This window comes from Scyliorhinus canicula, chromosome 24 (assembly GCF_902713615.1).
Source record: "Scyliorhinus canicula chromosome 24, sScyCan1.1, whole genome shotgun sequence".
Classification (NCBI taxonomy): Eukaryota; Metazoa; Chordata; class Chondrichthyes; order Carcharhiniformes; family Scyliorhinidae; genus Scyliorhinus; species Scyliorhinus canicula.
In genome coordinates, this window is record NC_052169.1 from 26,044,405 (window position 1) to 26,071,904 (window position 27,500).

Consider the following 27,500-nt stretch of genomic DNA (forward strand, 5'->3'; position numbering starts at 1 on the left):
TTCCCTGTCTCCCCATTTGGGAATCCCGCAGCCATGGACGCCATCAAGAAGAAGATGCAGATGCTGAAGTTGGACAAGGAGAACGCGCTGGACCGAGCCGAGCAAGCGGAGGCCGACAAGAAAGCGGCAGAAGACAGGAGCAAACAGGTTAGCCCATCCCGACATTCCCAAATCCACACCCCCTCTGGGAGAGCCCATCCCGGGAACAAGAGTCCATCCCGGGAACACAGACCCCTATCCCGGGAGCACAGACCCCATCCCGGGAACACAGAGCCCATCCCGGGAGCACAGACCCCATCCCGGGAGCACAGACCCTATCCCGGGAGCACAGACCCTATCCCGGGAACACAGAGCCCATCCCGGGAGCACAGAGCCTATCCCGGGAGCACAGACCCTATCCCGGGAGCACAGACCCTATCCCGGGAGCACAGACCCTATCCCGGGAACACAGAGCCCATCCCGGGACCACAGAGCCCATCCCGGGAACACAGAGCCTATCCCGGGAACAAGAGTCCATCCTTGGAACACAGACCCCATCCCGGGAACACAGACCCCTATCCCGGGAGCATAGACCCTATCCCGGGAATACAGAGCCCATCCCGGGACCACAGAGCCCATCCCGGGGGCACAGATCCTATCCCGGGAGCACAGACCCTATCCCGGGAGCACAGTCCCTATCCCGGGAACACAGAGCCCATCCCGGGACCACAGAGCCCATCCCGGGACCACAGAGCCCATCCCGGGAATCCCGGGAGCACAGAGCCTATCCCGGGAATCCCGGGAGCACAGAGCCTATCCCGGGAACACAGAGCCCATCCCGGGAGCACAGACCCCCATCCCGGGAGCACAGAGCCTATCCCGGGAATACCGGGAACACAGAGCCCATCCCGGGAATCCCGGGAACACAGAGCCCATCCCGGGAACACAGACCCTATCCCGGGAACACAGAGCCCATCCCGGGAGCACAGACCCCCATCCCGGGAGCACAGAGCCTATCCCGGGAATCCCGGGAACACAGAGCCCATCCCGGGAGCACAGACCCCCATCCCGGGAACACAGAGCCCATCCCGGGAGCACAGACCCCCATCCCGGGAGCACAGAGCCCATCCCGGGAATCCCGGGAGCACAGAGCCTATCACGGGAATCCCGGGAACACAGAGCCCATCCCGGGAATCCCGGGAACACAGAGCCCATCCTGGGAACACAGACCCCCATCCCGGGAGCACAGACCCCATCCCGGGAATCCCGGGAGCACAGAGCCCATCCCGGGAATCCCGGGAACACAGAGCCCATCCCGGGAATCCCGGGCTGCAGGATGTGTTAGCCTCAGTGAATGCTGGTTACTGGGAATGTTTTTGCAGAGTGGGGAATGGGGCAGATCCTTTCCCAATCCTGCGGCTGCTCCAGCAATGGCTCATTCTCTTTGGGGCTCCTTTGCAAAGCGCTCTGTCTCCAAGCTGACACTCTGCCTTTAATGCATCTTGCAATCTCTGCTAGTTTGAGGATGACGCTTTGCAACTGGAAAAGAAACTGCGGGCGGTGGAGGATGAACGGGATAAATTCCTGGAAGATTTTAACAAAGCGGAGGAGCGGCAGCTACTGGCCGAGGAAAATGCCACTAAGGTACTGGTGAATGGACGCTCCCTTTAACCTCTCTCTGCTTTCTTTTTCTCTCTCTCTTTCTCTCCATCTCCTTCCCCCTCTCTCTCTGAACACACTGGACTCCTGCGCCGGCCTCTGCTCTCTCTCTCTCTCTCTGTGCCTCTCTCTACACCGTCTGCTACTCGCACACAAAACAAACGGCAGCTGGAAGATGAGTTGGTGGCCTTGCAAAAGAAGCTAAAAGGCACAGAAGATGAACTGGACAAATACTCTGAAGCCTTGAAAGATGCACAGGAGAAGCTGGAACTAGCTGAGAAAAAAGCCACTGATGTGAGTATGACACACAACTTGCTTCAAAACTCTGCCAACTATTTCAATCCTGGCTGATTTCCCTCACATCTCAAACCTTAAAAAAAAACCTCTTGCGTTTATTCTGCTATTGTTTCAAGGTTTTCCCTCTAAGTTTGTAGACAGCAACCTCCACCCCCCCCCCCCCCCCCCCCCCCACTCCACACCCTACAAGATTGTCCCTAAAAATATCCCTTGGAGACTTAAGACGAGATTAGATGTATGTGCACACAGCCCTGAGTTGGGTGGGAGGTGTGTTTATTTATAGACCAGCACTTTATATGGCATTGAGCAGGCGAGGGACCTGCCCCCCTGAGAGTTTGTGCCACAGGGGTGTTTAACATGTTTAAGCTAATTAGGGAAGCCCCACTCGACATTCCCTATTAGAGCACAAGTGTGCAAAACGACAGGGATATAAGCTGCCCTAAAAGAGATCAGAAAATGTTCGGCTCCAATAGTCAGCAGCAAGAATTCACTCCCTCCCTCCCTCCCTCCCACCTTCCCTCCCAGCCCCTCGCCATCTATTTCCAATACGAGTTGAGATTACGTGAGTGAGGGATATTCCTTAAAAGGAAAAGTATGCAGAGTATTCTGAATAGCACTTATATCTCTGGCATTCTGGAGAGCAAAGGGCTGGGATTTAGCCAGATGGCCACAAATCTGACACAACCCATGTTACAGAATTCTGGGGAAGCTGTAAATCCCACGTGTAAATCCCACTCTAACTCAGGATGTCATTCAGACATTTTGGGTGCTGCCCATGTCCCTATTATTTCAGGATTCCACTCTGCTTGGGTGGGCTGGACAGAATGTGCAGCAAGGTTCCTGACCCGGCCAATGTATCACCTTCGGAGACGAAGTGATCGCCCCACCGACTCCCAAATCGGGCGGAAATTCCATTTCAAATCATCCCCAATCTTTCAGAGTTTACAGATCCCCCCACACCCCCACACACCCCCAAGCTCCCCGAGATCTCCAGTCAGGGAAATGTTTTATTTTAATGTTTTATAGTAATTGCTGATGACAAGGGGATCAAATTCTTTGCTTCACTCCCAATTACTGTCCAGTGTGTCAAAATAGTGAGCAGATTGTGTGAGATAGGGGAATATTTTTCAGATTGAGATGGGTAAACCTGTATTGAGAGCTGGAACCTGGGGGGTTTCTGGACAATCACGATGAGAAAGTCATCAAACCAAGAGGTGGAAAGAAAGCTCCTCTCTCCCCTTCACCTTCATTGATAGTGTTGGCTTGTTTATCGAAGAATTTAACACTTTGCTGGTTTGTTAGTGGATCCCAATACTTAAGTCAAATGCCCGTTATTCATGTCTTAATCTTAACTGTGGGCAACAATGGAGTATTCCACCATCAGCCTGGCAGACAAGATCCATCCTTCCCTTGCCCAGTGTCTGTTACATGCACCATTCCAGAACAAGGGGAGATGGTTAGTAATTAGTCACTCCCCACCCCCACCCTACCCAATCCAGCTGGACTATCACTGAAAGGGAAGAATGAAATGGAATGTTCATAGAATCCCGACAGTGCAGAAGGAGGCCATTTGGCCCATTAAGTCTGCTCCGGCCCCCCAAAATAGCACCCTACCTAGGCCCACTCCCCACCCTATTGCTGTAACCCAATCTTTTTATTTTGTTTTTTTAAAACTTCTATTTAAGGGGCATTTTAGTGTGGCTAATCCACTTACGCAGCACATCTTTGGGTTGTGGGGGTGAGACCCACGCAGACATGGGTGTAAACTCTACACACAGTCATCCGAGGCCGGAATCAAACCCTGGTGCTGTAAGGCAGCAGTGCTAATCACTGTGCCATGATGTTTATTATTGCAAAGGGAATGGATTATAAAAGTAGGGATGTTTACTGCAGTTGGGAAAGGCATTGGCAGGACCCATCTGGAGTACTGTGTATAATTTTAGTCTCCTTATATGAAGAGGGATACAATTGAAACTTATTTCTGGGATGAAGGGCTTATTTTATGAAGAAATGTTGAACAGATTGGCCCCATATCCCTGGAATGAAGAACTTGTCACACAGGGAATGGTTGAGGAATCTGGGTCTGTACTCTTTGGAGTTTAGAATGATGAGGGGGGATCTTATTGAAACTTACAGAATATTGCGAGGCCTGGATAGAGTGGATGTGGACAGGGTGTTTCCACTTGTAGGGAAAACTAGAGAAACCAGAACCCAAGGGCATCATCTCAGACTGAAGGGACGATCCTTTAAAACTGAGATGAGGAGGAATTTCTCCAGCCAGAGGGTGGTGAATCTGTGGAACTCTTTGCCACAGAAGGCTGTGGAGGCCAAATTACTCAGTGTCTTTAAGACAGAGATAGATAGGTTCTTGATTAATAAGGGGATCAGGGGTTATGGGGAGAAGGCAGGAGAATGGAGATGAGAAAATATCAGCCAGGATTGAATGGCGGAGCAGACTAGATGGGCCGAGTGGCCTAATTCTGTTCCTATATTTTACCAAATGGAGCTTAGAAGAATGAGAGGTATTGAAACATATGAGGCTCTGAGGGGACTTGTTAGGGTCAATACCAGGAGGATGATTTCTCCTGTGAGAGAGTCTAGAACTGGGGAACACAGTTTAAGAATAAGAGATATGAGATTTAAGACTTACGAGATTTTCTCAGAAGGTTGTTAGTCTGTGGAATCCTTTCCCCCAGAGAGTTGTTGGGCGGAGTGGGGGGGGGGGGGGGAGGTGGAGCTGGGACATTGAATTTATTCACAGCTGAGTTTGATTTTTGATAGACAAGGGTTATGAGAGGCAAAAAAAATCGAACACATTTGTTCCGATCACTAGCTTTCGGTTGGAGCTGAGTCAGATCGCAGCCAGATCGGCCATGATCTTACTGAATGGTACAGCAGGCTCAAAGGGCCGAGTGGCCTACTCCCATTCATGTTCTATGTCCTATGTGTGGGGCAATAACTGGCTATCGATGGGGGTCTTATCCAGATGGTCACCTTTCATGGGCAGCTGGATCGTAGCTTATCAATAACAACTCCTTCCAGTCTTTTTAAAAAAATTTAGAGTACCCAATTATTTATTTCCAATTAAGGGGCAATTTAGCACGGCCAATCCACCTAACCTGCACATTTTTGGGTTGTGGGGGCGAAACCCATGCAGACACGGGGAGAATGTGAAAACTCCACACGGACAGTGACCCAGAGCCGGGATCGAACCCGGGACCTCAGCGCCGTGAGGCAGCAGGGCTAACCCACTGCGCCACCGTGCTGCCCTCACTGCTTCCAGTCTTAACAGTAACCAATATTGCAGAGGAGGAGCTGGGTAGTAATCAGGCGTGACCATCCTCGTTAATTCCCCCCCTCCACACTCCCCCCCCCCCACCAATCCCTCCCACTCCCCCCCCCCACCACTCCCTCCCACTCCCCCCCCCACTCCCTCCCACTCCCCCCCCCACCACTCCCTCCCACACCCCCCCCCCCCCACACTCCTCCCCCCCCCCAATCCCCAGGGTCACTGAGTCCAGTTGTACCTATGCACTATACAATGAACCTCACGGTAGCATGGTGGTTAGCATCAATGCTTCACAGCTCCAGGGTCCCAGGTTCGATTCCCGGCTGGGTCACTGTCTGTGTGGAGTCTGCACGTCCTCCCTGTGTGTGCGTGGGTTTCCTCCGGGTGCTCCGGTTTCCTCCCACAGTCCAAAGATGTGCGGGTTAGGTGGATTGGCCATGCTAAAATTGCCCGTAGTGTAAGGTTAATGGGGGGATTGTTGGGTTACGGGTATACGGGTTACGTGGGTTTAAGTAGGGTGATCATTGCTCGGCACAACATCGAGGGCCGAAGGGCCTGTTCTGTGCTGTACTGTTCTATGTTCTATGTTCTATGAACCCATGCAGCTTTTCATGAAGGTTTGTGTCTGTCTCGGTGTCAGTTATCAGGGTGGGGGTGAAACATGCCTTGCATGTTGGGTGCTCGATGCCATCTGTTGGCCCTTGTGGGCACAGGTTAAATGTGTTTGTTCCAAAACACAAAACAGCCTCTGAATCCCTATTGAAGCACCGGCCACTGTTGAAATGTAGAAACAATAAGAAGTCTTACAACACCAGGTTAAAATCCAACACGTTTGTTCCGAATCACTAGCTTTCGGAGCCCAGCTCCTTCCTCAGGTGAGCGATGACCTGATGAAGGAGCTGCACTCCAAAAGCTAGTGATTCGGAACAAATGTGTTCGATTTTTTTTATAAGTTTAGAGTACCCAATTTATTATTTCCAATTAAGGGGCAATTTAGCACGGCCAATCCACCTAACCTGCACATTTTTGGGTTGTGGGGGCGAAACCCATGCAGACACGGGGAGAATGTGCAAACTCCACACGGACAGTGACCCAGAGCCGGGATTGAACCTGGGACCTCGCCGCTGTGAGGCAGCAATGCTACCCATTGCGCCACCGTGCTGCCCTAACGAGTTTGATTTTAACCTGGTGTTGTAAGACTTCTTACTGTGCCCACCCCAGTCCAACGCCGGCATCTCCATATCAGGAAATGTAGAAAGCATGCCGAGCTTTTTTCACACAGCCAGACCCCTCAAAGAGCAATGCAATTATGACCAGATAGTGTATTTTTTTGGGACATTTGAGGGATAATTATTGGCCAGGACACTTGGCAGATCTTCCCAGCTTCTCTTCAAAATTGTGTTGTGCCCAGCTGAGAACAGGCAGTGTTTAGCATTGTATCTGAAAGATGGCATCTCTGACAGTGCGGTACTCCCTCAGTAACACAGTGGAGGTATTTGGTCTAGAAATGTTACAGAGAGCTACAGCAAAGGTGCAGCCGTCACTTAGCAATGTGCAAGAGCACAGTACTGGCCCATTCTGAGCCAGCCTCAGTTTGAGCAGAAGCCAGTTGATGGAAGCTGGCAATGAGAATGTAGAGGTGGCTTGTTCGAAGAGAGTGCAAGTTTCTTTACAGTCCAGAGTGTGAGAGAGTATTAATTGCACCATTCCAGGCTATATTCGGCCCAGATGTGAGAAGGCAGCTTCCTCATCAGCATACTGCCTTCATTAAATAGTTTATTCAATTATTTATCAATCAGAGGTCATGGTTAATCAGGTGTCAGGGTGGAGGTGAAACATGCCTTGCATGTTGGGTGCATGATGCCATCTGTTGGCCCTTGTGGGCACAGGTTAAATATGTTTGTTCCAAAACACATTACAGCCACTGAATCCCTATTGAAGCAGCAGGCACTACTGAAATGCAGAAAGCATGGTGAGCTATTTCCACACAGCCAGGGGGACAGAGTGTCCATCCCTCCCACACACATACCGCCACAGGGACCCAGGCCCCCCCACTGCAATTCAACCAATCGTCTCCACGCTGCAGGTTTGCCCAGAAGGAGTTGAGCGAGATTGGGCAAAATGACCGCTTCTGAATAATTCCTCCTGACCACCCCGATTGAACGGGGCAAAGAAAGCTTTTTTTTGTTCTGGGCGTGTGGTAATTTTGTTACATTGCTCGTTGTGGGATCTTGCTGCGCACATTTAGTTCCCACATTTCCTGCATTTGCAAGAAGGGACCACACTTACAGAAGTCCACTGGGCGATATACATTTCAAGTGTTTTGATGTATCATTTCATAAAGATACTGATGTGTTTGGAGGGTACAGACTCCTCCCTCCCAGGATATACTGTGGATTCAGCAGTCAGGATCTTTGCAGCATTGCCTGAAGGGGGGGGGGGGGGGGGGGGGGGGGGGGGGGGGTAGTGTTTGCACCCACTGTGCAGTGTTGGAAATTGCCCAGCACCCCCTGGGGGTGAGGGCAGTGTTTGCACCCACTGTGCAGTGTTGGAAATTGCCCAGCACCCCCTGGGGGTGGGGGGAGTGTTTGCACCCACTGTGCAGTGTTGGAAATTGCCCAGCCCCCCTGGGGGTGGGGGGAGTGTTTGCACCCACTGTGCAGTGTTGGAAATTGCCCAGCACCCCCTGGGGGTGGGGGGAGTGTTTGCACCCACTGTGCAGTGTTGGAAATTGGCCACCCCCCCCCCCTCCCCTGGAGGTGAGGGCAGTGTTTGCACCCACTGTGCAGTGTTGGAAATTGCCCAGCACCCCCTGGGGGTGGGGGGAGTGTTTGCACCCACTGTGCAGTGTTGGAAATTGCCCAGCACTCCCTGGGGGTGGGGGGAGTGTTTGCACCCACTGTGCAGTGTTGGAAATTGCCCAGCCCCCCCTGGGGGTGGGGGGAGTGTTTGCACCCACTGTGCAGTGTTGGAAATTGCCCAGCACCCCCTGGGGGTGGGGGGAGTGTTTGCACCCACTGTGCAGTGTTGGAAATTGCCCAGCACCCCCCCTGGTGACGCGATCCGGGGGTGAAACTCCTGTGACATTTCCCACAATGTTACTTTCCAGGCGTGGCTCCTGCAACCAACAAAAAAAACACTCAACAAAAATACAGCAACCCAGAGGTTCCCACCTGAATTCGCTTTGCCAAGATGTTGGACATGTTCCCCTCTTCCCCTCCCCAATTTGTGCTTCATTTATTTGCAGTGCGGGAGGGAGAGGGTTAACAGCTGCCTTCCTTCCGGTGCCAAATGCATTGGGAGCCGGCCGAGCAGAGGGTTTGGTTTGTGTTAAAGGGGATTTTCTTCCAGGCTGAGCTTTGATTTTTTGGGGCGGGGGGATTGTGTGGGAGGAGGAGAGGGGGGTTGGCTGTGTGTGTGTGTTGGGATTGATGTCCTGCGCCATGTCGGTGGATGCAGTCAGGAGGAAGATTAAGAGTTTGCAGGACCAGGCAGATGTGGCGGAGGAGAAAGCGGAGAGGCTGCAGCGAGAAGTGGATACAGAGCGACACAACCGAGAGCAAGTGAGAGAGTCACCTTGAGGGGCTGGGGATAGAGGCGCGGTTACAATGTAATCCTGGGTGGATGGGGATTGTAACCAATTCCCCCCCTACACCCAGAACAAGGGGAAAAAACAGCAGCCTCGGAAATAATCTGGCCTGGTTATCAGCAGCAGACCTACCTGTTTATAAAAGGACTCTGCACCTCGAGATGTGGAAGGAAGGAGGCCATTTAAGATGGGGAAAAAACAGGCACAAATATGCCTATTTCCTAAATGTTAATTAGCCAGACTAAAATGCACACTTCAAAGCAGTTTTCCTCCTAATTACAGATTTGCATTTAATTGTAGGTTTATTCCCTGGTTTCCTCGGTTTTGAAGATTGCATTTGATTGAGAAACTCGTTTTCTGATTCCTGTGCACCCTGGTTTAGTCGCTATAATGAGTTCATTGAAAGGTTAAACCTCTTTGTGTGTGTGCATTGAGTTATGGTTGTGTACTTGGGTGTAAAATGAATCAGGAGACGAATATGGGGTGATCTCCACTTCGCGCCCCCCCCCCCCCCCGAGTGTTTTGGGGTGTCCTGGGGGCTCTGCTTTGATTTAATCCACTGTCTATTTCAAGCTGGCCTCTCAGTTTCTGCCAGTGGTCAGAACAAAGGCGAGGCTGCCGCAGGGTTTAATCAGCTCAAAGCAGACTGTCTGTTTTTAAAAACTCCTAATCAGCCCCAATAAAGTGTTTATCCGGGACATCTCCTCTCCTTGGGCTGCCCCCCCCCCCCCCCCCCCCCCCCCCCCGGGATTGAGGAGGACTTTGCTGCCAGGCTAGGTTCAATGTGCGATCTGGAGTCTCTGCCACAATGTGCGGCAGTGTTTGAAGGGTTGGGTTGATGGGTTGTGCATTTCCTTCGATGCCTCGACTTCATAGAATTCCTACAGTACAGAAGGAGTCCATTTGGCCTATCGAGCCTGCACCATCGCTCTGAAAGAGCACCCTATCCAGGCCCAAAGCCCGCCCTATCCCTGTGACCACACCTAACCTTTTAAACACCAAGGTGCAATTTAGCATGGCCAATCCACCTAACCTGCTCATCGTTGGACTGTGGGAGGAAACCCAGAAAGACACGGGAAGAACATGCAAACTGCACACTGTCACCCGAGGCTGGAATTGAAGCTAAGTCCCTGGTGCTGTGAGGCAGCAGTGCTAACCACTGTGCTACCTTACCACACCTGCACGTTCCCCACAAAGTGTCCCGATGTGTTTGGCACCTTCCTGAATGACCAATCTCCAGTTTGATCAGTCTCCAGTCAGAGGGCAGCACGGTAGCACAATGTTTAGCGCTGTTGTTTCACAGCGCCAGGGTCCCAGGTTTGATTCCCGGTTTGGGTCACTGCCTGTGCAGAGTCTGCACGTTCTCCCCGTGTCTGTGTGGGTTTCCCCCGGGTGTCATTGCACCAACTTTCCTCTCCATTTTCCTCATTGTAATACTGCACCTCGCCTCCAGCAAATTACCCATGGGCGTAAATTTTGCAAGCACGGGTTGGTTGAGGACAATTGCACTCTGCCCACAGTGAACAGCTGATGGGGGAGGCTGTTTGATACAGTTCACCAATTGGGACATACAGCCTATAAACCTTGCATCCAACCAACATCGGGTCTAATGCTCGGCATGATTCTGTGAATGGGCAGCACTTGCTGAACAATCCTGAGTGTGCTGGGAATTGCACTGGCAACCAATTTAAGATTATCAGTTGGGCTTGTAAATGGAGCTCACTTCTGCTTGCGCGAAGCTACATATGTACAGGGACCTGTCCTCTGCAGACAAAAGGAATATGCCCAGACATTGCACCATTGCTGTTTTGAATAAACAAAAGCATGGGGGACAGTAGCTGTATTCACCATACCATGGCACCATCTCGACCATAGAACAGTACAGCACAGAACAGGCCCTTCGGCCCTCGATGTTGTGCCGAGCAATGATCACCCTACTTTAAACCCACGTAACCCGTATACCCGTAACCCAACAATCCCCCCATTAACCTTACACTACGGGCAATTTAGCATGGCCAATCCACCTAACCCGCACATCTTTGGACTGTGGGAGGAAACCGGAGCACCCGGAGGAAACCCACGCACACACGGGGAGGACGTGCAGACTCCACACAGACAGTGACCCAGCCGGGAATCGAACCTGGGACCCTGGAGCTGTGAAGCATTGATGCTAACCACCATGCTACCGTGAGGCCCCTAAAGACCAATTGGATTAATTACCCTTTTTTCATGCCAAATAAATTGTTTTCCCTTGAGATTTGACATTCTTCAGTCCCCAGACACCTATTTGAATTTAATTGAGCCCAGACCATTCATCACGCCCTGGATCGAGGTTGAAGCCAAAATGTAAAGGCCGCTTGACCAATTGGACTACCCGCCATCTGTAAAAGCAGACGGGCCCTTAATGGGCTCATTTGCCTGCTTGATTGTCAGGGGAGCACATACGATGCGCATCCGCCTGCCAAAATATTGCTCGAGGGTGCAACTATGTCGGGGTGGGGGCTCCGATGTTTTCCTGAGAGATTTTGCTTGCTTAAGGTCAGGCACGTCCGCCTGAGCAACGGAAACTTTATGGTTCATGTCTTTTTTTTATCCAGCGATCTGTTCTGTGCTACTAAACAGTTAAGGGAGACATATTCATGTAACATTTGTGAAACAGCTTGGCCTTTTTAAGTGAAAATCTTCAAGATAACTGACTTCAGTTAATTGTTCCCATTCAATGATCTTGCAGAATGGCAGTAATGTAATGGTGACCATATATAGTCTCCATAACGTCTGTTGACATTTTGCCACATGGGGAGAGGCTGAGCAGAATTCCAGGATTGTTACGGTGCACACGGAGGCCATTCGGCCCATCATGTCAGCACCAGCTCTCCAAATGAGCATTCTGGCTTCGTGCCTTTCCCCCGTACCCCTTCAAATTTCTTTTCAAATAATTATCGCATGTCTTTTTGGATGCCCTGGTTGAACCTGCCTCTCCAGGCAGTGTATTCCAGACTCCAGCTATTTGAGTGCAGATTTTTTTCCCATCGCATTGGCTTCTTTTGCAAATTACTTCAATCTGGCCCTCTTGTTCTTGATCCTTTTAGGAGTGGTTCCCTGTCTACTCTGCCCAGCCCCCTCATGATTTTGAGCACCTCTATCAAATCTCCTCCATAGAATCCAGAGAGTGCAGAAGGAGGCCACATGGCTAATCCACCGAACCTGCACATCCTTGGACTGTGGGAGGAAACCGGAGCACCCGGAGGAAACCCACGCACACACGGGGAGGGCGTGCAGACTCCACACAGACAGTCACCCGAGTCTGGAATTGAATCCGGGTCCCTGGCACTGTGAGGCAGCAGTGCTAAGCACTTTGTCAGCTTATTGCCTTCTCAGCCTTCTCCACTCCAACACAAGCATTGCTGGAGTTAGGCAACTTTCCACTAGGGAGTATCGTAAATGCTGCTAGAAGCTGTCGTAACCTTTAGCCCCTCGGAATGATAAACCTTTGAGAACCAAAGTAAAATGGGGTGCGGTCTTGGCATAGAAAAGCTCAAGTCGAACCTTTGTGTGAAATAGAATCTGAGCGTGCCTTGGATTGGGGGGTTTTCCGTGTCCTTGGGTCTTGGAATGTGTTGATCTTTATATTGTCATTTTTTAAAATGGAAGGTCTGTAGCTTGCTGAGCAAGATGGATTTTTAAATATTCTGCCGTCCAGGATCAGCTTCTTGGTTGCGTGCTAAATGTGATGTGATGTGGTGATCGGTTAGATACAAACCAATCTGTGAAGGAGCCAGGAAAAGACGAGGAAGATTTTATTTTTAGAAAAGCATCCATCACCGTGGGCCTTTTACATACAGGGACATTGAATACAAAAACCAGGAAGTTACGTTTAACTTTTATAAATCACCAATTAGACCTGTCTAATTTTGAGTACCACACTTTAGGAAGGTTGCCGAGGCCAATGGGTGCCAAGGAGATTTAGTAAAATAATACCAGAGATAAAGGGCTGGAGCAGAGGTCAAAAGATCATACAAAACAGGCGTGGTCCACCATTCAGCCCATCGAACTTGCTCCAACGTCCAATAAGATTATGGCTGATCAGATTCTACCCTTCCTGCCTGTTCCTCCAAACCCTTCACTCCCTTGTCAACAAACAAAGTCTGTGTAACTCAGCCTTCCATTTATTCAATGACCCAGCCTCCACTGGGTCCAAAGGCCAGCCACTCTCTTCACAGCACGAATTTCTCCTCATCTGTCTTAAATGGGAGCCCCTTTTAACGGTGCCGCTCGCTCTCAATTCGTCCAGCAGGGGAAATATTCTCTGCGTTCAACCTTGTTGAGCCTCCTCAGAAATCGATAAGATCGCCCCTCATTCTTATAAACTTTGATGAATACAGGCCTGACCTGCTCGATCTTTCCTCTTAAGACAACCCCTTGATACAGGAATCAGCTGAGTGATTCTTCTCTGAACTGCTGTCAGTGCAAGTACCTTTAGGTATGGAGATGCAAACTGTACACCATACTCTAGATGTGGTCTCACCAATACGCTGTACAGACCAGACCTCCCTACTCCATCTCCCTTCCAATAATGGCCAACACTCCATTTGCTTTCCTAATGCTGTACCTGCATGCTAACCTTTTGTGATCCATTAACCAGGGTGCCCAGATCCATCTGTACCGCAGCATTCTGCAGTATTAGGACCCTAGATGAGAACTCGACTATTTTCAATTTGTAAAACTGTGAGGAAATCTTACTGCCCCACAGGAGTGATGACTCCGACTAATAGGATCTTTTATGTTAAAACTAATTTTAATTTAAGCCCAGAATTAACCACATTAGCAACAAAGAAATAGCTTTAAAGTTAACTTACAACAAAGAACAAAGAAAAGTACAACACAGGAACAGAACCTTCAGCTGTCCAAGCCTGCACTGACCATGCTGCCTGTCTAACCTAAAACCCCGTCCCCTGAAGATACCCTGTAAATGTCACGATCGTCCCCGCTTCCACTACCTCCCCGGCAGTGCGTTCCAGGCTCCCACCACCCTCTGTGTTTAAAGAAAAAAAACGTGCCTCGTACATCTCCTTTAAACCTTGCCCCTTGCACCTTACACCTATACCCCCGAGTAATTAACTCTTCCACCCTGGGAAAATATTCTGACTATCCACTCTGTCCATGCCTCTCATCATTTTGTAAACCCCAATCAGGTCGCATCTCAACCTCCGTCGTTCCAGTGAGAACAAACCAAGTTTCTCCAACCTCTCCTCGTAGCTAATGCCCTCCATACCAGGCAACATCCTGGTAAATCTCTTCTTTTTTTTTTTCAATTTAGAGTACCCAATTCATTCTTTCAATTAAGGGGCAATTTAGCGTGGCCAATCCACCTAGCCTGCACATCTTTGGGTTGTGGGGGTGAGACCCACGCAGACATGGGGAGAATGTGCAAACTTCATACGGACAGTGACCCAGAGCCAGGATCGAACCTGAGACCTCGGCACCGTCAGACAGCAATGCTAACCACTGCGCCACCATGCTGCCCCTGGTAAACCTCTTCTGCACCCTCTCTAAAGCCTCCACATCCTTCTGGTAGTGTGGCGACCAGAATTGAACACTATACTCCAAGAGTGGCCTAACTAAGGTTCTATACAGCTACAACATGACTTGCCAATTCTTATACTCAATTCCCCGGTCAATGAAGGCAAGCATGCCGTATGCCTTCTTGACTACCTTCTCCACCTGTGTTGCCCCTTTCAGTGACCTGTGGACCTGTACACTTAGATCTCGCTGACTGTCAATACTCTTAAAGGTTCTGCCATTTACTGTAAATTTCCCATATATATTAGACCTTCCAAAATACATTTCCTCACATTTTTCTGGATTAAACTCCATCTGCCATCTCTCCGCCCAAGTCTCCAACCGATCTATATCCTCTGATGATCCTCATCGCTATTTGCAATTCCACCAACCTTTGTGTCATAGCAAACTTGCTAATAAAACCAGCTCCATTTTCCTACAAATCATTTATACATATATATATTACAAACAGCAAAGGCCCCAGCACTGGTCCCTGCGAAACACCACTAGTCACAGCCCTCCATTCAGAAATGCACCATTCCACTGCTCCTCTGTGTCTTCTATGACCGAGCCAGTTCTGTATCCATTTTGCCAGCTCACCTCTGATCCCGTGTGACTTCACCTTCTGTACCAGTCTGCCATGAGGGACCTTGTCAAAGGCATTACTGAAGTCCATATGGACAACATCCACTGCCCTACCCTCATCAATCATCTTCGTCACTTCCTCAAAAAAACCCAATCAAGTTAGTGAGACCATGCTGCCTCTCGCTAATACGTTCACTTATTTCCAAGTGGGAGCAAATCCTGTCTCGAAGAATTCTCTCCAATAATTTCCCTACCGATGACATAAGGCTCACCGGCCTGTAGTTCCCTGGATTATCCTTACTACCCTTCTCAAACAAAGGAACAACATTGGCTATTCACCAATCCTCTGGGACGTCCCCTGTAGAAAGTGAGCGTACAAAAATTTCTCCCAAGGCCTCAGCAATTTCCTCCCTTGTCTCTCAGTATTCTGGGGTAGATCCCATCAGGCTCTGGGGACTTGTCTACCTTAATGTTTTTCAAGACCTCCAATATCTCCTCCTTTTTGATCTCAACATGACCCAAACTTTCTGCACACCCTTCCCCACACTCCTCATCCACCAATTCTTTCTCTTTGGTGAATACTGATGCAAAGTATTCATTTAATACCTTGCCCATTTCCTCTACCTCCACTCGTAGATTCCCTCCCTGTCCTTGAGTGGGCCAACCCTTTCCCTGGCTACCCTCTTGCTCTTTGTATATGTATAAAAATCCTTGGGATTTTCTTTAATCCTGCTGACCAATGGCTTTTGTGACCCCTTTTAGCCCTCTTGACTCCTGGCTTATGTTTATTTCTACTTTCCTTGTATTCCACACAGGCTTCGTGTGTTTCCAGCCTCCGAGACTTGCCAAATGCTTCCTTTTTCTTTTTGACTAGGCTCACAATATCTCTCGTATCCAAGGTTCCTAAACTTCCCACGCTTATCTTTCACCCTTACAGGAACGTGTCGGTCCTCAGTTCCTATCAACTTGCGCTTGAAAGCCTCCCACATGCCAGATGTCGATTTGCCCTCAAACATCTGCCCCAATCTACATTCTTCAGTTCCTGCCTAATATTGTTGTAATTGGTCTTCCCCCAATTTAGCACCTTCTCCTGAGGTGAAGTTCTTCAGTAAAAGAAGAAACCTTAACTAACTTCCTAAACCTGCCATGATATTTCAGTTAAGCAAACCAGTGTATTTCAAATACCACTTCTGAAAGTTACCAATCAGGTTTCTACTTGCTTTTCTCTGTACAGAGTCCTTGGTGAAAGAACGGACCAAACTGAAACACTTCTGTTCAGATGAGAGTTCTAGGGCCAACTGACTTTTCAAACAAACTGGGTTCCTCCCATTAACTACATCATCTGGAGCATCAGCCATTCTTTTATATATCTTCTTAAAAGACGTCCCTTGTCTCGTTTAGCCAGGACCAAACACAATGGCCGGGGTTCTCCGACAGCCCCCCCCCCCCCCCCCCACTGGGTCGGAGAATCCCCAGGGGGAGGCGCGAATCCCCCAGCCGGCTACCCTATTTTCTGGCGGCGTTTTTCAGGCCTTGGTCGGGGGCCGTTGACAGCGCCCCTCACCCCGGCAATTCTCCGGGCCTCGATGGGCAGAACGGCCATCCAGTCTTGGCCAGTCCCGCCGGCGTGAATTACTCGCTTCACGCACGGCGGGACCTGGCAGGTGAGTGTGCGGGGGCGGTCCTCAGCGGGGTGCAGGGGGCGATCCAACCCCGGGGGCGCCCCATGGTGGCCTGGCCCACGATCGGGGCCTACCGATCTGCAGGCGGACCATATTGCCCGGGGGCCGGCACGGAGAAGAGAACCCCCCCCCCCCCGCACATGCGTGGAAATACGCCAGCCAATCTGTGCATGCGCGGAAATAAGCCGGCCGATCCGCACATGCGTGAACTTGCGCCAGCCCTTCGGCGCCGGCTGGAGCAGCGCCATCCCCTCCGCCGTCCATCTAGCCCCGAAAGTTCGGAGAATTCCTCACTTTCGGGGGCTGTTGATGCCGGAGTGGTTGGCGCTGCTCTTGCTGCCGGCGTGGGGGACTTAGTCCCCAGAAGGGAGAATCCCGCCCACTACCTCAAATTATCTACACCCCATGGGTCCTTCAGACGTGAACAATATTCCATTAGCTAGCTATCTGTAAACAAGTAAATGGCTCTCAAGATCTATTAGCAGAACACTTGACCTGAAAATCAATGCTTATCTCACTTTTACAACACCTTAATCACCTGTCTAGGAGTCAGACTGTCTGAATGCATCCTTAGCCCAGGTTTTAATAACATTACTGCAAAAAATATATAAAATATGGCAATTTGTTACATTCATCACAGAAGTTTCTGTCAATTTCAAATACGTTCTGCTTTTCTGGTCTTCCTGGCAAAGTGGACAACTTCATAATTTCCCACATTATGCCCCATTTTTCTGGCTGCTCACACTAACCTATCCATATTCCCCTGAGGAGTCTTTGGGTCCTCCTCACAACCTGCTATAATTCCTATCTTCGTATCCTCAGCAAATCTATGCTGCAAGAACATTGTGATTGAATTAAAAGATGTTCAAAATTGTTTGATTGAACGAAACAATTAACGAGAAGCTGCTTCTGCTGTGAGGGCAGACACAGATTTATGGCAACTGCTGAATGGGTCAGAGGAGATGAGATTTTTTTTTGTTGCACAGAACAATCCAGTGAGTGGTGGAGGTAGATTTGGTTCAGAAAGGAATTGGGTCAATATTTGAAGGAGGAAAATGTGCAGGGCTATGGAGAAGGATTGGTGAAGTGGAACTCGTACAAAGAGCTTGTTCATTCACGATGGGCTGAATGGTCCCCTTCATGATGTCATTTTTTAAATTGGAGTTTATGGGAGTTGCAAATACTTCCAATCAAATCTTTTATTCAGACAGGATAACATAGAACAGTACAGCACAGAACAGGCCCTTCGGCCCTCGATGTTGTGCCGAGCATTGTCCGAAACCAAGATCTTGTTCCTCTTGACAAGACATTCAACCTCTTTTGTGAACCATGGTTCCCTCACACGGCCATTTCCTCCCTGCCTGACAGGGACATACCTATCAAGGACACGCAGTATTTGTTCCTTGAACAAGCTCCACTTTTCATTTGTGCCTTTCCCTGACAGTTTCTGTTCCCATCTTATGCTCCCTAATTCTTGCCTAATCGCATCATAATTACCCCTTCCCCAATTATAAACCTTGCCTTGCTGTATGGCCCTATCCCTCTCCATTGCAATAGCGAAAGACACCAAATTGTGGTCACTAAGGTCATCCAGGAATAAAACTTCACCTTAAACAACTTTCAAATCACGTCCCTCTCCCACCAACTTCACAAGTGGAGGATGGATTTAAAAACAGTGGTTCTCTCTCCCTCCACCCTCTCTCTCTCTCTCTCTCCAGTGTACAGATTTAGGAACTTTTAATTCAAAAATTCGACAGTACATGACTGACCTTGAACCATTTCTTTGGTCACTGTTGCAATTACAGTTTGTTGAATGCACAGCAAGATCCCAGGAGGCGCTCTCCCCCATTTCCCTCATTCTCCCTCTTTTCCTACAGCTCTCCCTACAACAGCCCAGCACACCCAGCCTCCCAGTTACACAATCTCTGAGCAACATTCACACACACACAAATATTACCGTTATAAACCAGACTAGAACAGATTGAGAGACTGACCCCTTCCCTTGAGTTTCTCTCTGTCTCTCTATCCCTTATTCTGTCTCTCTGTCCCTACCTCATTCCAAACCCATCCCTCCATCACCCGTGCTCTCTTTGTCCGTCAGATATTAAAATCAAACCTTGATCGGGCTCATAACCAGACAAAATGTGCCCTGGGTGAAGCCACTTTCCTCCCCCTGTCTGCTGTCATCTTCCTTCCCTCACCTACGTATCGACACTCTCTCTCCGAGCCCCCCCCCCACCCCAACCTGAACACCATCTGGACTCCGAGTCAGGAGACACATCCCCTCTGTCCCCAGAAAGAGTTAAACACCCCTCTTTACACCGGCAAATCAGCTGCCCAGTCCGGCTGAACGTTCACCATAGAACCCCTACAGTGCAGAAGGAGGCTGTTGGGCCCATCGAGCCTGCACCTAGTTTAGGGCTAGGATGAGGAGAAATTTATTCACTCAAAAGGGTTGGGAATCTTCAGAAATATACTCCTCAGAGGGTTATCGATACTCCATCGTTGAGTACGTTTATGATCCTGAGGGTCCTTGGCAGGGCCGATGGGGAAAGGATGTTTCCCCTGTTGGAGAATCGAGAACGAGGGGCTCTCTGTTTAAAAATCAGGGGTCGTTGATTTAAGACGTGAGGAGAATTCATCCTCTGAGGGGCGTGAGTCTCTGGAACTCTCTTCCTCAAAAGACAGTGGAAACAGAGTCTTTGACTAATTTTAAGGCAGAACCAGATAGATATCGTGATTAACAAGGGGGTGAAAGGTTATTGGGGATGGGCCGGAATGTGTGGTTGAGGTTACAATCAAATCAACCATGATCATATTGAATGGGGTAGCAGGCTCGAGGGGCTGATTGGCCACCTCCTGATCCTAATTCATATGTTCGTACGGGATGGACCGATTTTTAAATCTCAGGGAAGCGAGTGAATTGGGGATTGGATGGCAAAGTAGACTTCCAGAGTAGGGGATGTTCAACACACATGGGAACAGATGGCAAAGTGTCTTGCGAGGTGGGTGAGGGGGAAGGAATGTCACCTGGAGAACGGCAGCCAGGGTGAATTGAGAATATTCTGGAATTTCTTTTGCTCGTCTGAGAATCTTGGACACGATTCCATGCGGTCAAATGAGGTTGGGTGGAGCAGAAAATGATACCATTGCCTGTCCAGTCTGTCCATCTGCTGATGTAACCCCCACCCATGCTTTTGTGACCTCCAGAATCGTGGATTCCAATGCTCTCCTCGTGACCTTCCTCTGCAACCTCCTTCATTTGAGGTCACCTGTAACTCCGCCCATATCATGACTCATACCAATTCCTGTTCACCCATCACCCCTGTGCCCACTCTTCAACATTGACCTGCAGTCTGCCAGTACTTCAGTTTAAACTCTTCATTGTGTTTTTGAGTCCCTCCCATGGCCTAGCCCGTCCCTAGTTCGGTGATGCCTCACGGCGGTCCGAGATATCCCTCTAATCCTGGCTGCCTCAGTATCTCCGACGTTAACCAGCCCACATCTTTGACTTGTCAAGATCCCAAGCTCTGGAATTCTGTCCCAACATTTGGCTGCCTCTCTACCTTTTTTCCCTATTTCAAGACGTTCCTCAAAACCTATCTTTTTAGTCAACTTTCCCAATTCTGAGCTGGCTGTCAAACACGTTCCACTCTTGTAGAGCACCCTGGGGGGTTTTACTACGTTACTGAGGCTAAATAAATATAAGTTGTTCATGGTCAAATGATTTTTCTCTTGGCTTCCTGAGGTTGATCTGAGTGTTTCCGAATAACCAGAGAGGAATGACCATCCCTGGAAGGAGGTTGATTTGAGATGGAATCCATGATGAGGCAGATTATACATGGGCTGGAGCTTTGAGTGGGGGCAGGCGGGGGGGGGGGGGGGGGGGGGGGGCTGGGCTGGGGGTTGGGCTGGGGGTGAGGAGTGTGTTGACTTTCCACACCTTTATTGCTGGTTAATTTCCAATGAACCTGCCCTCATTACGATTGATGGGGCAGTTTGTAACATTGGGTTTGTAGTTGAGAAGGTTCAGTCTGTTTTGAAGCAATACTTCAAGAGGTTTCCTCCTGCTCCAGTACATCATTGTCGGAGTGCGTGGGTAAATGTACCTCTTCAGGAATGTGTCATCTTTAGGAGGGGATCGATTCCACCAAAAATCTGCCAGCTTGGCTCTGGCGTGCAGGAGCTCCTCATTTTCATTCTTCCCTCTCTGAGTGAGGGCTGAGCTTTCACCTCTGGTGTCCTTCGCTGTGCGCAGGCACCAAACGTTTGTTGCCAGTGGGGGCTATGAATCTATTCAAGTCACCAAGAAATTCAGTCAGAAATTGGAAAGCGTAGCGAGTTCCACATTCTCCCCACTCTGGGTCGTTGAGGTGAAGAGCATTGGGTGTGTTTAAGGGGAAACTAGATAAAGACGCGAGAGAGAAATTAATCAAATGAGGTGTTGATGGGGCAAAGTGAAGGACGATGGGGGGGGGGGGGGGCGGCACGGTTAGCACTGCTGCCCCACCGCGCTGAGGACCCGGGTTCGATCCCGGCTCTGGGTCACTGCCCGTGTGGAGTTTGCACATTCTCCCCGTGTCTGTGTGGGTTTTACCCCCACAACCCAAAGATGTGCAGGTTAGGTGGATTGGCCACGCTAAATTGCCCCTTAATTGGGAAAAGAAAATGAAGGATGATGGAGGGAGGCATTAAACACCGACATTAACCCCCTGTTGGATAAATGGCCTGTTCCTGTATACAAATTGATGACGAGCTTGTGAATTCTTGAGGGTTAAGGATTGAAAGCAGTTTCTAGTGAACGTTCTCTGCAGGGACTGATGTTTTATTGTTTTTTATTGTGTGCTTTTCATTTTATGCAAAACCTGTAGAACTGTAACATGGTGGGATGGTGTAACCTTTATCTAAATGGGCCCTTTAGTTCTAATGACCTTGGGCATGTAATAACGAGAAGCAATTGATCAAAACTTAGTTCAGTTTGATCAGCCCTAAATCTATCTGAGGCTCCATGTTTGGAAACTCCTTGTATGTGTTGTGGTTCCCAGATGGTTAACCTTAAAGCGTGTTTCTTTGATAAATAAGTTGCAAATCCAATTGTTTGTGGGATAGGTCCTCATTCTAGTAACTGCAGATAATTTAGAATAGAATTACTACAGTGCAGGAGGAGGCCATTCTGCCCATCACGTCTACACCCACCCTCCGAAAGAGCACCCTACCCAGGCCCACTCCCCCACCCTATCCCCACGACCTCACCTAACCTGCACATCTTTGGTCTGTGGGAGGAAACCGGAACACCCGGAGGAAACACACGCAGACACGAGGAGAAAGTACAGACTCCACACAGACAGTCACCCAAGGCTAGAATCGAATCCAGGTCCCTGGTGCTGTGAGGCAGCAGTGCCAACCACTTGTGCCGCCCAATTTAAAGGGGCACTGTTCATCACTTGGAAAGTGCAGGCTTGCTGCGGTGAATATGTGTTTTGTTTCCCCATTCCAAGCAAATACATGGGAAGATCCAAATAAGACATTTTCGAACGCTGGGGTGTTGCAAAAACCAGTAAAGGTGGGCCATGTCTACGAGCAGCTTTACTCGTCAAGGTGGCCTCATTCTTGGTCGTGCTACCTTGTGTTTGTCCTGGATTTTGAGTGTTTGTTGTTCCGCCCCAGGCTGAAGCAGATGTTGCCTCGCTGAACAGGCGCATCCAGCTGGTTGAGGAGGAGTTGGACAGGGCCCAGGAACGTCTGGCGACTGCTCTGCAGAAGCTGGAGGAGGCTGAGAAGGCTGCAGATGAGAGTGAAAGGTAAGGAACCTTGCTGCTGATTAAAACACTATAATAATCTTTAATATTGTCACAAGTAGGCTCGCATCAACACTGTAATGAAGTTACAGCAAAAGGGATTATTATTTAAAAGATAAAATATTAAAACATGCCGCTGTGCAGAGAGACTTGGGTGTGCTAGTGCATGAGTCACAGAAAGTTGGTTTACAGGTGCAACAGGTGATTAAGGCGGCAAATGGAATTTTGTCCTTCATTGCTAGAGGGATGGAGTTTAAGACTAGGGAGGTTATGCTGCAATTGTATAAGGTGTTAGTGAGGCCACACCTGGAGTATTGTGTTCAGTTTTGGCCTCCTTACCTGAGAAAGGACGTACTGGCGCTGGAGGGTGTGCAGAGGAGATTCACTAGGTTAATCCCAGAGCTGAAGGGGTTGGATTATGAGGAGAGGTTGAGTAGACTGGGACTGTACTCGTTGGAATTTAGAAGGATGAGGGGGGATCTGATAGAAACAAATAAAACTATGAAGGGAATAGATAGGATAGATGCGGGCAGGTTGTTTCCACTGGCGGCTGAAAGCAGAACTAGGGGACATAGTCCTAAATCTACTTCCCCTTATTTTGAGGCTGAGTTTAGGAGGAACTTCTTCACCCAAAGGATTGTGAATTTATGGAATTCCTTGCCCAGTGAAGCAATTGAGGCTCCTTCATTAAATATTTTTAAGATAAAGATAGATAGTTTTTTTTGAAGAATTAAGGGTTATGGTGTTCGGGCCGGAAAGTGGAGCTGAGTCCACAAAAGATCAGCCATGATCTCATTGAATGGCGGAGCAGGCTCGAGGGGCCAGGTGGCCTACTCTTGCTCGTGGTTCTTGCATTCTGCGAAAATCCCCTCGTCGCCACACTCCGACGCCCGTTTTGGGAACACGAGGGAGAATTCAGAGTGTCTAATTCACCTAACAAGCACGTCTTTCGGGACTTCATGGGAAGTAACCTCCGGGTGCTCCGGTTTCCTCCCACAGTCCAAAGATGTGCAAGTTAGGTGGATTGGACATGATAAATTGCCCCTAGTGTTCAAAATTTCCCTTAGTGTTGGGTGGGGTTACTGGGTTATGGGATAGGGTGGAGGTGTTAGCCTTGGGTAGGGTGCTCTTTCCAGGAGCCGGTGCAGACTCGATGGGCTGAATGGCCTCCTGCACTGTAATTTCTATGATAATTCTATGTAACCGGAGCACCCGGAGGAAACCCACGCAGACATGGGGAGAACGTGCAAACTCTGCACAGACAGTGACCCAAGCCCGGAATCGAACCTGGGTTTCTGGAGCTATGAAGCAACAGGTGCTAACCACTGTGCCACCATGCTGGCCATTTGATCCCTTTGCTAGTGTAGGTTTTATCTCTCGCTGCTCCAGATGACTAAAACCTTGTACATGTCTCTCCCCTCGAAGTTGAATGTATAATGAGGGAAATAATTTTTTTAAACTCTTGGGGAATGAATCAATGGAGACTGAAACTACAATTGGATTGGCCATGCTAAATTGCCCCTTAATTAGAAAAAAATTAATTGGATACACTAAATTTATTTTTTAAAAAATAAAAAATTTAGAGTACCCAATTATTTTTTTGCAATTTAGCGTGGCCAATCCACCTGCCCTGCATATCTTTGGGTTGTGGGGGCGAAACCCACGCAGACACAGAGAGAATGTGCAAACTCCACATGGACAGTGACCCAAGACCGGATTTGAACCCTGGTGTTGGGGATGGGAGAGGGGCACAGGTTTGAGCTGATTCAGTCACAAGCTTGGCCAATTGTTGGGTTTTATGCCTGGCTTTCTAACATGAAGACCCCTCCACTTCCCCCACTATGATAGCCAGGCCAGGGTGTCCGCTGGGGCTGCTGGACCATTGTGTTGCCAGGAATGAGCTTGGCTGTCATTCTCTACTGTTTCAGTATGAAGGTTTAAAGGAATGACCAATTTGGCATCAATACATGGTTTGGAAGTGAGTGTAACATTGAGGGAGTTGGAAGGTATATTGTCGTCTTATTACTCTGTATGTTGCGTTAAAAGTTTAAAAGCTCAGGAACGGAACTTAATCTACAAAAGCCATACTTAAAGATAGCATTAGTTCTTTTCTTCATTTCCCTCCCAACTCCTTAACTTATCCCTCAAAACGTAGCACCTACCAGTCTTGGCAGCTGAGGTCATTCTCAAATCAAACTTTGTTTGCTTCCCAGTTGTCCCCTCCCAGCTCCACTTGCGGCAGTGAAGATGCACAATCTGAAACAACACCACTCTGCTTTCCATCCGATTATATCAGCATAGTTAACCTTCTCTAATCATTTGATATTTCCAAGGGATTAGTTACATTTTAAAGATTAACCACTCTCGTGTGTTCTGTAGAGTGCGTGGGACAATGCTGGCCGAGTGGCCTGGTGTCAATGACATTATCGCTGAGGCCTGGCGTGAATGAAGCCTGTGTCCGGTCTCCAGCTCAGCATGATTTTTCCGGATGAGGAAATAGTTTGAGTTGAAAGTAATTGTTTTTGGGTTTTTTTTCTTTTTTAGTTATAAATTTAGAGTACCCAGTTATTTTTTCCAATTAAGGGGCAATTTAGAATGGCCAATCCACCTACACTGCACATCTTTTGGTTGTGGGGGCGAAACCCACGCAAACACGGGAAGAATGTGCAAACTCCACACAGACAGTGACCCAGGGCCGGGATTCGAACCCAGGTCCTCAGTGCTGCAGTCCCAGTACCAGTTCTCGTACCCAGTTCCCATACCAGCCTCCCTGGACAGGCGCCGGAATGTGGCGACTAGGGGCTTTTCACAGTAACTTCATTGAAGCCTACTTGTGACAATAAGCAATTTTTATTTTCAGTGCTATCCACTGCGCCACCGTGCCGCCCGAGTTGAAAGTATTGTTGACTTAGACCTTCCTTTCCCTTCATGGATTGTCATTGGAGGATGAGCAATAAGATGAAGTGTGATACAATTGACAACAACAATAGCAGGGCCGAGATTTCACTAACGGTGGCACGGTGCTTAGCGCTGCTCCCTCACAGCGCCTGGGACCTGGGTTCGATTCCCGGTTTGGGTCACTGTCTGTGTGGAGTTTGCACGCTCGCCCCGTGTCAGCGTGGGTGGATTGGCCAGAATAAATTGCCCTGGGTGTCCAGGGGTGTCGAGGTTAGGTAATGGGTATCGGGCGGAGTGGACGGGGAAATGGACCTGGGTAGAGTGCTCTTTCGGAGGGACGGTGCAGACTCGATGGGCCGAATAGCCTCCTTCTGCAGTGCAGGGATTCTATGATCAGGAGAGGTGAAGAGACCAGGTGGGGGAATGCTGATAGGCCAGGTCCGAAGGCCAGGCCAGGAACCACAAGGGAATGTACAGGTGAAATCTAAAAGGGAACGAGAGGTCCTGGGAACCACGTGGAGCCAATCCTGCAAAGCCGTATTGGTAAGATGCTGGGGGAGGGGGTTGCCATGGTATCCCAGTGACTCACCTCTGCATGATTAAACTGTTGCTTTTTTTTTGTGGCTTTGTGCTCATCTCCCATGTTGTTTGCTTCCTCAGAGGCATGAAGGTGATTGAGAACAGGGCCCAGAAGGATGAGGAGAAGATGGAACTGCAGGAGATCCAGCTTAAGGAGGCCAAGCACATTGCAGAGGAGGCTGATCGCAAATATGAAGAGGTGGGTCCTTCATGTAACACAGATTTTGTGGGGAAGATAAAGTCCAGACCAAAAGCTACATAATCCTTAAGATTTCAATTTTCTTTAACTTTTTAATTCTTCCTCGAGACGTGAGCATCACTGGGAGGGCCAGCATTTATTGCTCATCCCTAAAATCAGCAGGACATTTTTCCATTTCCCACAAACCTTATACGTAGATTGTTAGACATAGATATAGAATGCCAAGAGTGCAGAGGGAGGCCATTCAGCCCATCGAGTCTGCACCGACCCTCTGAAAGAGCAGCCTACCTGGGCCCACTTTCCCTCCCCATTCCCATTCCCGTACCAGCCTCCCCGGACAGGCGCCGGAATGTGGCGACTAGGGGCTTTTCACAGTAACTTCATTGAAGCCGACTCCATGACAATAAGCAATTTTCATTTCATTTTCATTCCCGTAATCCCAACTAACCTGGACTCTGAGGGACAATTTATCACGGCCAAGAAGGCTCTCTGAAGTCCTTGCTTCACTCTTGTTTTGTCTCTTCAGGTAGCGCGTAAGCTGGTGATCATTGAGAGTGACTTGGAGAGGACTGAGGAGCGAGCTGAACTCACTGAATCGTATGTATCGTCTTTCACTGCTGTGCACGGTCTGTGAGCTAAAAACCAACCTGCTTATCACCGTGAAATGCAAAGCAACTAGAAAAATTAAGTCTTTGAGTACAACGACACTGAATCCTAGCCTCCTTTTATTGGGGTGGGTGGGGGGAGGTCCTAATTTTTATAATGTAACTTGTTGGCTATGAAAACAATCAATTATTGGGGAACTGACACACCGAATCCTGTACTCAAAGACTTAAGGCACCAGTGAAACTCATCCAGATTTTAAATGTCTTGGCTCTATCCCATTTGCGGTTTTTAACGTGTTCTCTCTTCTTCACTGCATGCTTTCATTTGCACACTCTTTTGTGGCCACCTGCATTTCTCGTGATCTGTTAGTCGAGCTCGTCGAGTGGAAGAGGAGGTTAGAGTTATGGACCAAACCTTGAAATCTTTAGAGGCAGCAGAAGGAAAGGTACTGGAATTAATACGCTCTCTGGCCCCTCACTCACACCACGTGCTGTCATGCGCTGTCTAAACGCTCGGGAGAGGGCAAACCTCGTGTGCGTAATGAGAAGTGGCGTGGTGTTTAGGAATTTAGGATTAGCTCTTTCCCCTCCCCTTGCTTGCCTGCTCTGCGTTCTGCAACCTTTTGGTGTTTTATTTCCTTCAGACGTGGCCCTAAAAGCAGTTGATTCTTTTCTTTACGCTTTTTGAAGAGAATTGACGAGCTAATTTGCCTTGAGCAAGGGATTCTTAACTCGTTTCCTATTTTCTAGGTGAGTGAGTTGAGATGTTACTAATTTGAACT

The 27,500-nt window shown here is 49.0% G+C and overlaps 1 protein-coding gene across 6 annotated transcripts in view; it reads left to right on the forward strand.

The window, feature by feature from the left end:
* The first annotated feature begins 6 nt into the window (after window positions 1–6).
* Window positions 7–27,500, forward strand: part of LOC119956740 (tropomyosin alpha-1 chain) — a 61,612-nt gene continuing 34,118 nt past the window's right edge. For 3 of the 6 annotated variants that reach the window (XM_038784081.1, XM_038784082.1, XM_038784080.1), the window contains exons 1-5: window positions 7–147; window positions 1,807–1,932; window positions 22,307–22,440; window positions 25,996–26,113; window positions 26,640–26,710. In XM_038784081.1, the coding sequence (XP_038640009.1) occupies window positions 34–147; window positions 1,807–1,932; window positions 22,307–22,440; window positions 25,996–26,113; window positions 26,640–26,710 (563 nt within the window). In that variant the 5' untranslated portion in view covers window positions 7–33. Of the gene's footprint in view, window positions 148–1,806; window positions 1,933–8,640; window positions 8,788–22,306; window positions 22,441–25,995; window positions 26,114–26,639; window positions 26,711–27,500 lie in introns of those variants that run through there. The other 3 variants (XM_038784084.1, XM_038784085.1, XM_038784083.1) reach the window with 1 other exon arrangement.